Source organism: Balaenoptera borealis, assembly GCF_965194805.1.
Source record: "Balaenoptera borealis genome assembly, chromosome: 7".
In the NCBI taxonomy this organism is placed as follows: domain Eukaryota; kingdom Metazoa; phylum Chordata; class Mammalia; order Artiodactyla; family Balaenopteridae; genus Balaenoptera; species Balaenoptera borealis.
This window is the reverse complement of record NC_138864.1, coordinates 67,941,488-67,957,581: the sequence shown is the minus strand read 5'-3', so window position 1 is coordinate 67,957,581 and position 16,094 is coordinate 67,941,488. Positions and strand designations below refer to the sequence as shown.

The 16,094-nt window shown below is 34.1% G+C and overlaps 1 protein-coding gene across 7 annotated transcripts in view; it reads left to right on the top strand.

The window, feature by feature from the left end:
- Positions 1-16,094, top strand: part of GLCCI1 (glucocorticoid induced 1) — a 125,464-nt gene that overhangs the window by 36,159 nt on the left and 73,211 nt on the right. For all 7 annotated transcript variants that reach the window (XM_082398388.1, XM_082398387.1, XM_082398386.1 and 4 more), the window contains one exon: positions 203-354. In XM_082398388.1, coding sequence (XP_082254514.1) covers positions 203-354 — 152 coding nt within the window. The remainder of the gene's footprint in view (positions 1-202; positions 355-16,094) is intronic.

The following is a 16,094-nucleotide window of genomic DNA, read 5'->3' as shown; positions in this document are numbered from 1 at the left end:
TGCAAAATTTAATATGTGAATGTATTTTCCTCTGGGAGAGGGTCTATAAATTTCATCACATCATGCAGGAGGGCTATTAGGGTAAATATATATTGCAGGGAAAATTGACAGAGTGATATTTTACAAACTATGAAGGTTAAATAATTTTAAGTTTTACTTTATTCATTAGTGACTAATCTAATCTCTTTTCACTTTTTTATAGTGGACAGGCCAAAATCTCATCAAGTTCGAACCTCTGGTACAATACGGCGAACCTCTTCTTTGGATACGATAACAGGACCTTATCTCACAGGACAGTGGCCACGAGATCCTCATGTTCATTACCCTTCATGCATGAAAGATAAAGCTACTCAGGTAAAATAAGCAAATCAAAATCAGTTTTATTATCCTGCAGTTCTTCTGTTTTGATCACAGTAAAGAAAATTAATTTAATCAGATTTTCCCAGTTATTAAATGTATTCAACCAAAGAAGAAAGCCATTTCTTTTAATAAACTTTAGACTAAGTATTTTTATCATCTCAGTTTTGAAAGTTTTAAAATTATTTAATATTTAATAAATAGCACATCAGTCTACATTATGTGGTTTTTGAGACTTATAGTTTTAGGAATTATTTTCCTACAGAAATTAATGACTAGTAACTGTATTAGAAAATACAGGCATATATCGTTTTACTGTGCTTTGCTTTACTATGCTTCTCAGATATTGTGTTTTTTTTACAAATTGAAGGTTTTTGGCAATCTTGCGTGGAGCAAGTCTATCGGCGTCTTTTTTCCAACAGCATTTGCTCAATTTATGTCTCTCTGTCACATTCTGGCAATTCTTTAAATATTTCAAACTTTTTCATTATTATTATATTTGTTATGGTGATCCGTCATCAGTGATCTTTGTTGTTACTATTGTAAAAAGATTATGACTTCCTGAAGGCTCAGATGATGGTTAGCATTTTTTAGCAATAAAGTATTTTTAATTAAGGTATGTATATTGTTTTTTTAGGATGTAATGCCTTTGAACACTTTAATAGACTACAGTAATAGTATAAACATAAATTTTATATGCACTGGGAAACCAAAAATTTGTGTGACTCTCTTTATTGCGATATTTGCTTTATTGTGGTGGTCTGGAACTGAACCTGCAGTATCGCCAAGGTATGCTGGTATAAGTAATTTTTGAAGAAAAGCTTGTACAGTTCCTGGAAATAATTTATAAAGTATTAACACATGGCTAAGGAAATATATGTTAAAGGAATTTTTTTCTGTTTAAAGCCAAAACTAAAATCCTTGAGAGAGAAATAGAAAATTTCCTCTTTGTCACACCTTCTCTATTTGTGGATCACAGCTTTTGACTTGAAAAGTTTTCCCTCCATGTCAGAAAAAGATCTGAGAACATCTTAATTTATAATTTCTGAATTCTTGACCATATCTTTATAGCAGTAGTCTATTAGCATTATGAAGAATACTAAAAGTATAAGAGATGGTTATTGGCCTTAAAGAACTTACAGCATAGTTAGGAAGATAAGATGTAAATGTAAGAAAATTGGTAATAGAAGATAGAGTATTATTAGGTGTTAGATGAATGGAGCATTTAAATGTAAGGGAATTCAATGGAATGGGAACATTTTTGGCTTTGTGGGTTAGAGCAATAGAAGGATTAGAGTTTCATGTCTGAAGAATGAGGAAAAGGGGAGAAAATTTTGGACATGATCTATGAGAATCTTCTCCAGTTTTGTAATTTTCTCAGGCAAGCTTGAAACCATAAAATTAGCTTCTTTATCATGCATCCTATCAATTTTGTCCGAGTAACATTTTATGTAACCCACTCCCAGTCTTTTGCTTTCCATTCTTTGTGAGGGAAAGGAGGACTTTGAGATGGTATGCAGTGGGATTCTCAAGTAGGAAGTACTAGCAAAACTTAGAGATGTGGGCCTGCACACTTAGAAATGGTCACAGATAATTCAAAACTATCTTTCTGGAGGAGTTGGACTCCCAAGTGTGACAGAGTGTAGGTATAGAGTAAAGAAAGAAGGTCAAGAGATCAAGAACTTAGTTTTTAGAAATGCACACAAGGGAAGGATAAAAAATTAATGTATTCACCTGGTAGCAACAAGAAGAGAAAGGAGTTTAACATTTACTGACTGTGTACCATGTACTTTGTGTTTTTATATCCTGTGTTTCATTTAATTCTCACAAGAACATTATAAAATTACACGATGGGGAAGCAGAAGCTCAGGGAAGTTAAGTGACTTAGTATCATAAACCTAGGAATTGTTGGAGCCAGGTTTCTAATACAGGTTAATTTGTCAGCCAATCTGAACTTCAATTTTATGGTGCTTTTAGGATAAATGGAATAGTGTGTGTGCATGTGTGTGTATCACCTAGTAGAGTAATTGACACCATTCTTAAAAATGGTAGCTATTCTTTTTAGGTTAAGAAGAAACCCTACCTCTTATTGAATATATGCTTTATGCTGACACTCTCCAAAAACATTATCTTATTCATTCTTCACCAAAACTCTAACAAGAGGAGACAGAAAAAGAGCAAAAGCTAAGAGAAGAAATGAAATAGTCTAGCCTTAGAAACCAAAGGGAAAGTTGTTTTAAGAAAGGAAAAATTATTAACAGTATCAGGTGCTACCGACAGGTCATGGAAAATAGGGACTAGATTTAGGGATTAGGGGCATATTGTCTTGGAGAGTGAAATATTGATAATATGTTAGAGAAGGAAGCTCAGATATTTGGGAGTTAAGAAGAGAGTGATATGGGGATAGAAGATAAGGGCGCTGGGTAGGTTTCTTAACCACATCTGTTTCTTCATCTGCACAATGGGATTAATGAAACCTAACTCATGGTAATGTTGTATGACTAAATAGGGTAATATTTGAAAGTGAATATGGCAATACCCATGTTAGGTTATTAGTAGTAGATACAGACAGGCCCATTTGTAACATCTGCAGGATCTGGAGCAAATATAAATGTAGACCTACATACCATATACATACTAAGTTAAATTAACAAACTGTTACATAAAATTCCCCCAAAAGCCTGAGGTCCAGGGTAGGGGCTTCTCTTGCCTGGGTCTGCATGTAGATCGTCTATTTGAGAAACCTGACATTGATAGGAAGGCCAAATATAGGCCTCATTTTACATATGATATACTGAGGCTTAGAGAAGTTTAACCTGTACATGGTTATATAGCTAAATAAATATGAAGAGATCTGAATCCAGATTTGGCTGATTCCAAAGGTTTTGTGTTTTCTCCAGTTCCTCACTGCCTCTCATAGTAATCACTAAAGTGTATAGCACTTGACCTAGTGCTTGCCTTACAAGCCTAAGAAATGGTCTTGCCCCGAAGCATTATTAGTTTAATTGAAGGTATAAGAGATGAACATATGAGATGGTTGTTATTGTCATGTCCATACCTCCTTGATTAATTCTTTAACTCTTGGGGAAGGAAGTAGATTTTTTTTTTTTATTTATTCAGTGGAAATCAGTAAACAGAAAGTGGTACAGTCATTGTGCTACAGATATTAAATACCTAGGCTGTCTGGCTTTAGTGGAGGGAATCTCTAGTATTTTCTACCTTTCATATTTCCATACTTCAGCTACCTTAATTATTGAGGGTTAGAAATAGAATTCTTATTGCTTAATGTATTTATACATTGGGCCTTTTTAAAAGAAGTAGCATAGTGTTGTGGGAAAGACTGTGGACTTTAGAGACAGATCTTGTGTTCAAATCAAGGCCCAATGTGAGGGAACTTTCTGGGATAATGGAATTGTTGTATATCTTGATAGAGATTTTGGTCACATGGGTGGATTATTTATTAGAACTTACGCAAGTATACACTTGTGCATTCTAATATATAACTTAACTTTTAAAATATAGAATATAAATACTGAAATCTAATTAAGATGTTTAGAGGTGAAGGATACTGCTGTCTGCAACTTACTTTGAAATGAATAAAAAATAAGATCAATAGATGATAGATGAATATATATGTGATGAAGCAAACGTAGCAAAATGTTAAATATAGATTCTAAGTGTTGGCTTTCTGAGTATGCCCTGAGAAGTTTTTTCAACTATTCTATTTGTTTGAATTTTTAAAATAAAGTGTTGGGGGAGAATCATGGCCCATTGAATTAACTGCTATGTGTCTCACACTTCAGTTTCCTTTTTTACAAATTGCAGTTAATAATACCCAGGTTGCACATACACATATTTATTCTGAGGACTAAAAGAGACAGCTTCACATTTTTGAGGCCAGTGGGGAGATGGATAATTGCCAGTTTATTAGACTAATCTGTGTAGCTTAATAGAAAAACTAAAAACCATTTGTAGAATTTGATGTTACTTTATTACATTAACCCTGCTGATACAACCTTTTTTAAACAAGTTTATTACCGACACTTAAAATTGAACTTGTAGTTAAGGTTACTATAATCAGACAGTAGCATTTCCTCAGTTTTCACCCCACAGTCCAAAGTATAAATCTTCATCTATGGACAGATATGAAATCTACATGTGAATGTGTTTTTAAATGATGAGGTAACATATGCTCTTTGTAAAGTGGTCAAACAATAAAAGTAATATAGAGTAATAATCAGAGGTGTTTCCTCTGACTTCCCAGGTATAGTAATGATTAGAGCTGTTAACAAATATTCTCATCCTCTCTCCTTGGCATATGATAAGATTATACTTCTCTGCCCACTTGAAGTTAAGTGTGGCCATGAGACTTGCTTTGGGAAGAAGCTTTAAAGAGCTGGTGCAGCAAAACTAGACAAGCAACACCACAAGAAAGAAAATTACAGGCCAGTATCCCTGATGAACATCAATGTAAAAATCCTCAGTGTAATATTAGCAAATCAAGTTCAACAATACAGTAAAAGGATCATACACCATGATCAAGTGGGATTTATTCCAGGGATGCAAGGATGGTCCAACATCTGCAAATCAGTCATTATGGTACACTACATTAACAAAATGAAGGATAAAAATTATACAATCATCTCAATAGATGCAGAAAAAGCATTTGACAAAATTCAACATCTCTCAATAAAATGTGTATAAAGAGAACATACCTCAACAGAATATAGGCCGTATATGATAAGACCACAGCTAACATCATACTCAATGATGAAGAATTGAAAGCATTTCCTCTAAGATCAGGAACAAGACAGGGATGCCGAATCTTGCCACTTTTATTTGACATAGTATTGGAAGTCTCACCCAGAGCAATTAGGGAAGAAAAATAAATAAAAGGCATCCAAATTGGAAAGGAAGAATTAAAACTGTCACTATTTGCAAATGATAATTTACTATATATAGAAAACCCTAAAGACTCCACCAGAAAACTGTTAGAATTAATAAATGAATTTGGTAAAGTTGCAGGATACAAAATCAAGATACAGAAATCTGTTGCATTTCTATACACTAATATCAAACTATCAGAGAAATTAAGAAAACAATTCATTTACAGTTGCATCAAAAATAATAAAATATCTAGGAATAAATTTAACCAAGAAGGTGAAAGACCTGTATGCTGAAAACTATAAGACATTGATGAAATAAATTAAAGAAACAAATAAGTGGAAAGATATTTCATGCTCATGGATTGGAAGTATTAATATTGTTAAAATGTCCATACTATTCAAAGCAATCTACAGATTCAGTGCAATCCCTATCAAAATTCCAATGGCATTTTCACAGAACTCACACAATTCTGAAATTTGTATGGAACCACAGAAGATCCATAGCCAAAGCAATCTTGAGAAAGAACAAAGCTGGAGGCATCGTACTCCCTGATCTGAAATTATGTTACAAAGCTGTAGTAATCAAAACCGTATAGGCATAAAAACAGACACATAGATCAATGGAACAGAATAGAGAGCCCAGAAATAAACCCACGTATATATGGTCAATTAATTTATGACAAAGGAGCCAAGAATATACAATGGGAAAAGGATAGTCTCTTCAGTAAATGGTGTTGGGAAAACTGGACAACCACATGCAAAAGAATGAAACTGAGCCACTGTCTTACACCATACACAAAAATTAACTCAAAACGGATTCAGGATGTTCAACATACGCAAATCATTGTGATAACATCACAGCAACAAAAGAGAAGACAGAAATCACATGTTCATCTCAATGGATGCCGAAAAAGCATTTGATAAAATTCAACATTCGTTCATGGTAAAAAAAAAAACCAACTCACCAAAGAGGGTATAGGGGGAATATATCTCAACATAATAAAAGCTATTTATGACAAACCCACAGCCAATATAATACTCAACAGTGAAAAGCTGAAAGCCTTCCCTGTAAAATCTGGCACAAGGATGCCCACTGCCACCACTTCTAGTCAATGCAATATCGGAAGTCCTGGCCACACCATTCAGACAAGAAAAAGAAATAAAAGGTATCCAAATTGGAAGGGAAGAGGTAAAATTGTCATTATGTGCAAATGACATGATACTTTATGTAGAAAACCCTAAAGATTCCACACAAAAACTATTAGAACTGATAAACCAAATAAGCAGGGTAGCAGGGTACAAGATTAACATACAGAAATCCATTGCATTTCTTTACATTAACAGTGAAATATCAGAAAGGGAAAGTAAAAGAAAAATTCCATTTAAGATCGCATCCAAAAAAGAAAAAAAAATACCTAGGAATAAACCTGACCAAGGAGGTGAAAGACTTATGTGCTGAGAACAATAAAACATTGATTAAGGAAACTGAAGGTGATTCAAAGAAATGGAAAGGTGTCCCAGGCTCTTGTATTGGAAGAATTAATATCATTAAAATGTCCATACTACCCAGAGCAATCTACAGATTTAATGTGATCCCTGTCATATTACCCATGACATTTTTCACAGAATTATAACAAATAATACTAAAATTTATATGGAACCACAAAGGACCCAGAATTGCCAAAGCAATCCTGAGGAAAAAGAACAAAGGTGTAGGCGTAACCCTCCCAGACTTCACACAATACTGCAGTGCTACAGTAATCAAAAAAGTTTGGTACTGGCACACAAACAGGCATATGAATCAATAGAGAGCAGAATAGAGAGCCCAGAAATAAACCCACACACCTACGGTCAATTATATCTTTGACAAAGGAGGCAAGAATATACAATGGAGAAAAGACAGTTCTCTTCCGCAAGTGGTGTTGGGAAACTTGGAGAGCCACATGTAAATCAATGAAGTTAGAACACTCCCTCACACCATACACAAAAATAAATTTGAAATGGCTTAAAGACTTAAATATAAGATGTGACGCCATAAAACTCCTAGAAGAGAATATAGGCAAAACATTCTCTGACATAAATCATACCAATGTTTTCTTAGGTCAGTCTCTCTCAAGGCAAAAGAAATAAAAGCAAAAATAAACAAATGGGACCTAATGAAACTTAAAAGCTTTGCACAGCAAAAGAAACAATAAGGAAAATGAAAAGACAACCTATGGAATGGGAGAAAATATTTGCAAATGATATGACCAACAGAGGCTTAATTTCCAAAATATACAGGCACTCATACAACTCAATAACAAAAAAACAAACAAGCCAATCAAAAAATGGGCAGAAGACCTAAATAGACATTTCTCCGAAGAAGACATACAGATGGCCAAGAGGCACATGAAAAGATGCTCAACATGCCTAATTATTAGAGAAATGCAAATCAAAATTACGATGAGGTATCACCTCACACCAGTCAGAATGGCCATCATCAAAAAGTCTACAAATAATAAATGCAGGAGAGGGTGTGGAGAAAAGGGAACCCTCCTACACTGTTGGTGGGAATGTAAATTGGTACAGCCATTATGGAGAACAGTATGGAGGTTCCTTAAAAAACTAAAAATAGAGCTACCATATGATCCAGCAATCCCACTCCTGGGTATATATCCAGAAAAGACAGAAACTCTAATTCGAAAAGATACATGTACCCCAATGTTCATAGCAGCACTATTTACAATAGTCAAGACATGGAAGCAACCTAAGTGTACATCAACAGATGAATGGATAAAGAAGATGTGGTATATATTATATAATGGAATATTACTTAGCCATAAGGAAGAATGAAATATTGCCATTTGCAGCAACATGGATATACGTAGAAATTATCATACTAAGTAAAGTAAGCCTGACAGTGAAAGACAAATATTATGATATCACTTATGTGGAATCTAAAAAATGATACAAATGAACTTATTTACAAAACAGAAAGTGACTCAAAGACACTGAAAGCAAACTTAGGATTACAAAAGAGGAAAGGGGGAAGGGATAGATGAAGGAATAGATTAGGAGTTTGGGATTAGCAGATACAAACTACTATATATATATATATATATATATATATATATATATATATATATAAAATAGATAAACAACAAAGTCTTACTGTATAGCACAGGGAACTATATTCAATATCTTGTAATAACTTATAATGGAAAAGTATCTGAAAAAGAATATATATATATATACGTGTTTATGAATCACTTTGCTGTACACCTGAAAATAATGCAATATTATAAATCAACTATACTTCAGTTTAAAAAAAAACAATGTAAGACCCATTTTTCAAAAGCATGGCTTGGCGTTTTTTTCCTCTATGTATTAGATTCAACATCAACCAACTAATTCAAGAAAATAAAAGAACCAATAATTGGTGATATTCCAAAAAGGCAAAAAAAAAAAAAAAAAAAAAAAGGACTTGAATGTAAGATCTGAAGCCATTGAAATCCTAAAAGAAAACATAGGCGGTAAGACTCCTTGACATGAGTCTGGGTGATGATTTTTTGATTTGAACCTTAAAGCAAAGACAACAAGAGAAAAAATAAACAGGTGGGACTACATCAAACTAAAAAGCTTCTGCACATGAAAGGAAACCATTGACAAAATGTAAGGCAACCTACTAAATGTGAAAAAAATACTTGCAGATTATATATCCTTTAAGGGGTTTATATACAAGATACATAAAGAACTCACAGAACTCAACAGCAAAAAAAACAAACAATCTAATTAAAAAACAGGCAGAGGATCTCAATAGACATTCTTCCAAAGATGTACAGATGGCTAGCAGACGCATGAAAATGTGTTCAACATCACCAATCATCAGGGAAATGCAAATCAAAACCACAATGAGCTATCACCTCATACCTGTAGAAAGGCTGTTATAAAAAGCACAAGAGGTAACAAGTATTGATGAGGATGTGCACTGTTTGTGGGAATGTAAATTGGTGCAGCTACTACAGAAAACAGTATGGCGGTTCCTCAAAAAGTTAAAAATAGAACTACCATATGATTTAGCAGTTGCACTTCTGAGCATCTATCCAAAAGAAATGAAAACAGTAGCTCAAAAAGATATATATACCCTCATGTTCACTGTGGAATTTAAAATAACCAAGATAGGGGTACAACCTAAGTGTCCACTGATGCATGAATGGATCAAAAAAATGGATAGATAAAAAATATTATTCAACCATAAAAAAGGAGGAAATCTTGCCATCTGTGACAACATGGATGGATCTTGAAGGTATTATGCTAAGTGAAATAAGTCAGATAAAAAATCGGTATTATATCACTTACATGTGGAATATAAAACAAAACAAAAAACCCACTCTCATAGATGCAGAGAACAGATTGGTGGTTTCCAGGGATGGAGGGGGGTTGAGAGTAGTTGAAATGGGTGAAGGCAGTCAAAAAGTACAAACTTCCAGTACTAAAGTCATGGGGATGTAATGTACAGCATGGCACCTATACTTGATAATATTGTATTGCATATTCGAAAGTTGCTAAGAAAGAAAATCTTAAAAGTTCTCATCACAAGGAAAAAACTTTCTGTAAGTATGTACGGTGACAGATGTTCACTAGACTTACTGTGGTGATCATTTGGCAGTATACACAAATATTGAATTATGTTGTACACCCAAAACTAATATAATATTGTATGTCAGTTATACCTCATTTTAAAAAAAGGTACTGCGTTCACTCTGAGAAGGGTAGCATCAAGCATACGTGCATATTTTATCAATTGTTTTTCTTTTTTTTTAAAATGAAGAGTGATTCATTGTTTGAAATGCCATTTCATCTTTGAAATGAAGGTTGTTTTGACTCATAACCTATAATTTGGTGAATTTTTTAGTAGATTACTTAATAATTGGTCATAATTACATTTCTGGAATGAACACTATTCATTTATGGAGTTCTTTTTTAAAACATACAGTGGCAGTTGAAGTGTTTAAAATTTATTATATTTGTTTCAATATTCAGAAATGAGGTCTGAAATTTTTTCTTTCTCATAAGGTAATCCTTAGATTTCTGTGTTATATTTGCTTCATAAAAAGATTTTGCAAGATTTCCTTCCTCTGCTCTGGCATGGTATAAATATCATCTCTATTATCTGTTACTTCAGTCTGAAAGAATTTTCCCTGTGAAGCTGACTAGTATGATTTTGGATTATAGCTTTTTAGTAAATCTCAGTTTATTCCATGGTTCTTGGTCTTTTTTGATTTTTATTTCTTTAATTAATTAATTAATTTATTTATTTTTGGCTGTGTTGGGTCTTCGTTTCTGTGCGAGGGCTTTCTCTAGTTGTGGCAAGCGGGGGCCACTCTTCATCGCGGTGCACGGGGCTCTCACTATCGCGGCCTCTCTTGTTGCGGAGCACAGGCTCCAGACGCGCAGGCTCAGTAGTTGTGGCTCACGGGCCTAGTTGCTCTGCGGCATGTGGGATCTTCCCAGACCAGGGCTCGAACCCGTGTCTCCTGCATTAGCAGGCAGATTCTCAACCACTGCGCCACCAGGGAAGCCCCAATTTGTTTCTTTTGTTCAGTTTTTTGTTTTCTAGAATATAATCCACTTCATCCAAATTTTCAAGTGTATTTTCGTAGTTTCACAAAGTACTCTTCTATAATTCTTTTAATTTTCTGTATATCTGCAGTTGTTTTTCTATTCTCGTTTTTATTTATTTAATTTAATTTATTTATTTTTGGCTGTGTTGGGTCTTCGTTGCTGTGTGCAGGCTTTCTCTAGTTGTGGTGAGCAGGGGCTACTCTTCGTTGCGGTGCACGGGCTTCTCATTGTGGTGGCTTCTCTTGTTGCGGAGCACGGGCTCTAGGCACACGAGCTTCATTAGTTGTGGCACACGGACTTAGTAGTTGTGGCTCACGGGCTCTAGAGCACAGGCTCAGTAGTTGTGGTACACGGGCTTAGTTGTTCTGTGGCATGTGGGATTTTCCCGGACCAGTGCTTGAACCTATGTCCCCTGCATTGGCAGGAGGATTCTTAACCACTGTGCCACCAGGGAAGCCCTCTATTCTTATTTTTAATATTGTATATTTGTGTTTGAGTGATTAAATTTATTAGGTTATATAGTATATTAAAATTTTTATGGTGTTGAATTAATTTTACTGTGGGTTTTTTTTTTCTAGTTCATTGCTCTCTGACTTTGCTCTCTCTTTGCCTTTCTTCTGCCTTCCTGGCATGTGTATTGTTCTTTTTCTGGATTCTGAAGATGAATGCTTAATTTTGTATTTGTGATATTTACTGTTTAGTAAGTGTTTTATGCCAAGATTTATCTTCTGAGCTCAGCTTTGGCTAGTATATGTTTCCATTATTTGTATTTTCAAGATATTCAATTTCAGTTTTGATATCCTGTTTAGCATATGAGAGTATTTTGTTTTGTTTTTAACTTCTAAATGGTTAAAATTTCTTTTCCTAGTAAAACTTTAATTTCTAGTTTTATTGCATTATAGTATAGACGAATAGGTTTTTGGAAACTTCATTGAAATTTTCGTTGTAGCCTTTGATTTGTTTTTTTCTTAATTCTCTGTATTTGAAAATGAGGTACAGTCTTTACTTTAAATAAAGAATTCATTACGTATTAATTCTGCCTTATTAATTATATTATTCAGTTTCCATATAGACCCCTTTATTTATGTTTGTCTGTTCTGTCATGAGCTGGATGTTCTTGAGTTAAAATTTCTGTTGATTTTTGTTTCCAGTAGTCGTTTGCCTTATATTTTGACGATAATACAGATGTTTTAAAGATGTATGTTCATTATGTCTTTCTTATGGTTGACACTGTTTATTGTTACAGAATTCTCAATGTCTTAATATTTTTTTCCCTGAACTGAACCTTTTCATGATATAAATTAATATTGTAAACTCTCTTTTCTTTTCACTGGCCAAGAGCTCTGGTTTTGAATCAGATGGCTTGGTTTTGAATCTCCAGAATTTTTTAGCTTTGTAATTTTGGGCAAGTTACCTCTTTGCCTCAGTTTCCTCATTTGTTAATGGGATATTATACCTCATAGGATTGTTGTAAGGGTTAAATTGGGGTAATGCATTTGAAATGCTAAGAATAATGACTGAAACATTGTCAATAAGTAATTACTATTAATTATTTACATTTACTAGCAGAGGGTTAAAGATAGGTGGACATCTGGGTATTGGCCATGGCACTCTTAATTCACAGCTGAGAAGGGGAACTTCAAATAGAAATTTCTTCCTTCTTTCTTCCCACCTGTTTCCCATGGTTTTTACTTCTTAGTGTTTTTGTCTTTTGTCTTTCTGTTCTGATAAATCTTGCTTATTGCTGGAAATAATTAGCTTTGAGCCATTTATATGTATTTTTGAGTCATCTGCCATACTTCTCCTTGTTAGGGAAAAAAGACATGGTAAACCTGACAGTTTTTTAAAAATGTCTGATGGCCAGTTGAGGTGAGAATAGCTATTACTACTCTATATGAGTCCTTCCACTTTGACTGCTTGTCTATCCCCCTCATTCACCTTCTCTGAAAAGTTGGTATCAGAGAAAGATTTCAGAACTTTTCATTTACCTCCTGTATTTTTTGAAGGGTAAGAAATGGAATGGTTAGATTTTTAAATGAAATTCTGTATACTTCTGCTTTCTTTTCTCCAGATGATATTTTTCTTTGATATTTTATTGTTTTTAATTAATTTTCAAATTTTACAGTATGAAACATTTAAACATGCCAGAAAGTACATAAAGTAACCTTTTATTTTTCTTCATTTCATTAAGTTTGAGTGTATGGAGTTTTGTGATCCTATCTCTATGCCAGCATTTTTCCCTAGAAATCTTTTTTATATTTAAGAAACAGATCTGGAATAAGTACTTAGCGTTTGACTTTAGCCAACATTCGATAAAATTAACAACTCCAAACTAAAATATATAAATTCTTTGCTATTGAAATTACACATTTAAATACTCTATTCTTTTCTTGCCTTCATGAAAGGAGCTTGGTTGGGGAGGACTTTCATCAAAGGAGTAAATGGTATATCTCAAATTAGTAATAGGTATAAAAGAGAACTTTCAGGGCTTCCCTGGTGGCGCAGTGGTTGAGAATCTGCCTGCCAATGCAGGGGACACGGGTTCGAGCCCTGGTCTGGGAAGATCCCACATGCCGCGGAGCAACTAGGCCCGTGAGCCACAACTACTGAGCCTGCGCGTCTGGAGCTTGTGCTCCGCAACAAGAGAGGCCGCGATAGTGAGAGGCCCGTGCACCGCGATGAAGAGTGGCCCCACTTGCCACAACTAGAGAAAGCCCTCGCACAGAAACGAAGACCCAACACAGCCAAAAATAAATAAATAAATAAATAAATAAATAAAATTAAAAAAAAAAAAAAAAGAGAGAGAGAACTTTCAGTTTTACCACTCTGATCAGAAACTCATTTCCTGATCAAAAGTCATTCTTGATACAGCTGTTTGGGTTTCCTGTGCCCTTGTTGAAGAGCTTGCTGTTAAAGTTTGCTTAAGAACTGGTAGTTGCTGGAACAATTTTGGACGGTGGTGGGAAGCTTTTCTTGAAATGAAAGCAAGTCTAAAGATTTGGTCATCTTGGCCTCCTAGATTGCATTCCAGGGACCTAAATTGTTATTTTTATGGAGCTGGTCTCCAACTGGCTCTTGAGTAAGTTTATAAAGATTCTATCTTGTACAGGATCTCCTTTCTTTTTTTTTCAGCCATTAGCTAATTAAAAGACAGGATTGTATAATTCTAGAGTTGAACAATCCACATGATAGTAGTCATGTTCCTAGTTTAGGGAGTAATATTTTTGGTTGCCAAAGGAATATACTCAGCTGTACTGATGAAAAATTTAAATCCATGGCTAAAATATTTACTGTTTTACTCATCAGTTTCAAATAGTGTCTTTAAAACTAGCAGAAACTCAAAATTCTACATATTAATTTTTAATAGTTAATGTATTGATTTAAATCAAAAGTAGAAGGTAAATAGCAAAGAGCCTTCCCCATACTCCTGTTGCCCATACCCCCAGTTTTCTTCCCATTACCAGAAATATTTTACAGGTAACAAAAACAGCCTGTTTTCCTTTATCTCCTCCCTCACCTTTACCCCTAAACTAGCTCTAGGTAAAGTTGTGAAATACGTTGTATTTATTTGGAACAACCCTCTCACTCTATCTTCTTGACCTTTGTTGTTTGGTACATTGGTTCTCAACCTTTTATATCTTAAAATCCATCCATTTTCTATCAAAAATCCTGTGATAATAATAAACAGCATTTACTTAGAAAGACATTTATTAGAGACATTAAGCTTTAAGAATTTAAGAGTCAGATAGAATCATATCATAGTTAAGGGTGGGTGCAGTATGAGAAAGCAGTATGCCTTTCAAGTTGTCAGTAACTTGGTATAGATTTTTTAATAAATGATTGGCATAGAATACATCATATTGGTAGGAAACATTAGTACAAACCAAGTGAAAACAGCTTTTTTGTGCTGTTGAAATTCTTAAAGCTTCTGGGAGATAACACTAGTACCTATTAAAATGAGGATCACATAAAATAATCCCTGTTAAGCTTCTAGCACAGTAAATAGGACATAGTAGATGTTGAAAAATGTTACCTGCTTTGTATTGGAGTCTATAGTATTTTACTGTCAGCAGGTTTAAATATAATAATACTGAATTGAGTGGACAGTATTACTGTTATCAGTAATTGATTATGCAATTATGAACATTAAATCTGGATTGGTAAGAAATGGCATAGAAATGATGCAACTAACTCCAGGGCATGATAGGGCTCTGAAACACGGTTAAACAATTTCTGGTGGGTCAGGGTTCATTCAGTCAGAAGTAGCTATTGTTTTCCACTGTACATTCTTACAAGTAAGAAATGGTACCTTAGATTTATAGGTCCAAGTATGGGACAGTGGACTTACATTGCTACAGAAACTCCTACTCCCTTTCTCATTACTTAGGTATCCCATTGATGACATTCATGCTATCATCAGTTGAACACTACTGGTTGTTATGACTTCAGAATGGTATGGAAACATTTTTGGTAGATATCTAGTAGTCACCTATGTTGCTGATTTTCTGTCAGGTGTGAGAGATTAAAGAAACATTAAAAGCTATTAAGAAACAATAAAAAGTAATTTATTGGATAATACTGAGGCAGCTATAATCCAGTGCAATTGTTAAATGTATTTTTTTAAAGTGTTTGGAAATATCACTTTTGAAAAAGTAAAATTGCTCTCATTTTTTTTACAAGTGGAATCAGTTTTCTGAAACACAGCCACCAAAGCAAATTGTAATTTTAAAAATTATAGCACAAAAGAATCAATATGTTTTAATGCTCTCTAAAAACTGAAAATTGGATCTCATCATTTGGTTTTAAATTTATCCACAACAATAGTGAGAGAACTTGTCAGACTGGGTATTATTAAGTGTAAATACTGAATAATAAATTTAAATATTGTTTATACTTTTAATTCCTCATAGTACCATCTCCTTTTGGTTAAAGCAGAAACTGTCAAGAGTCAATTTAATAACTGTTTCTGTAAGAAGCCAGAGAATAGTATTTCTGATATACAGTTTATTTTATGTTACATTAGTTCCTTTGTTAAATGTTCTCACAATGACTTGAGAAACCTGACTGGGTAGATTATTAATGTACAGTGCCTCCTACTCTTTTCTGTTATATTACTCAACTACTCAACTAGTGCTGCTGTGTGATTTGAAACTTGGCAAGAAAAGCATGACAGAAAATATCAATTATTTTTGAGAAAATACAAACAATGCTTGGGATTTTCAGGCTCAGCAATATGTGGCTTTTTTT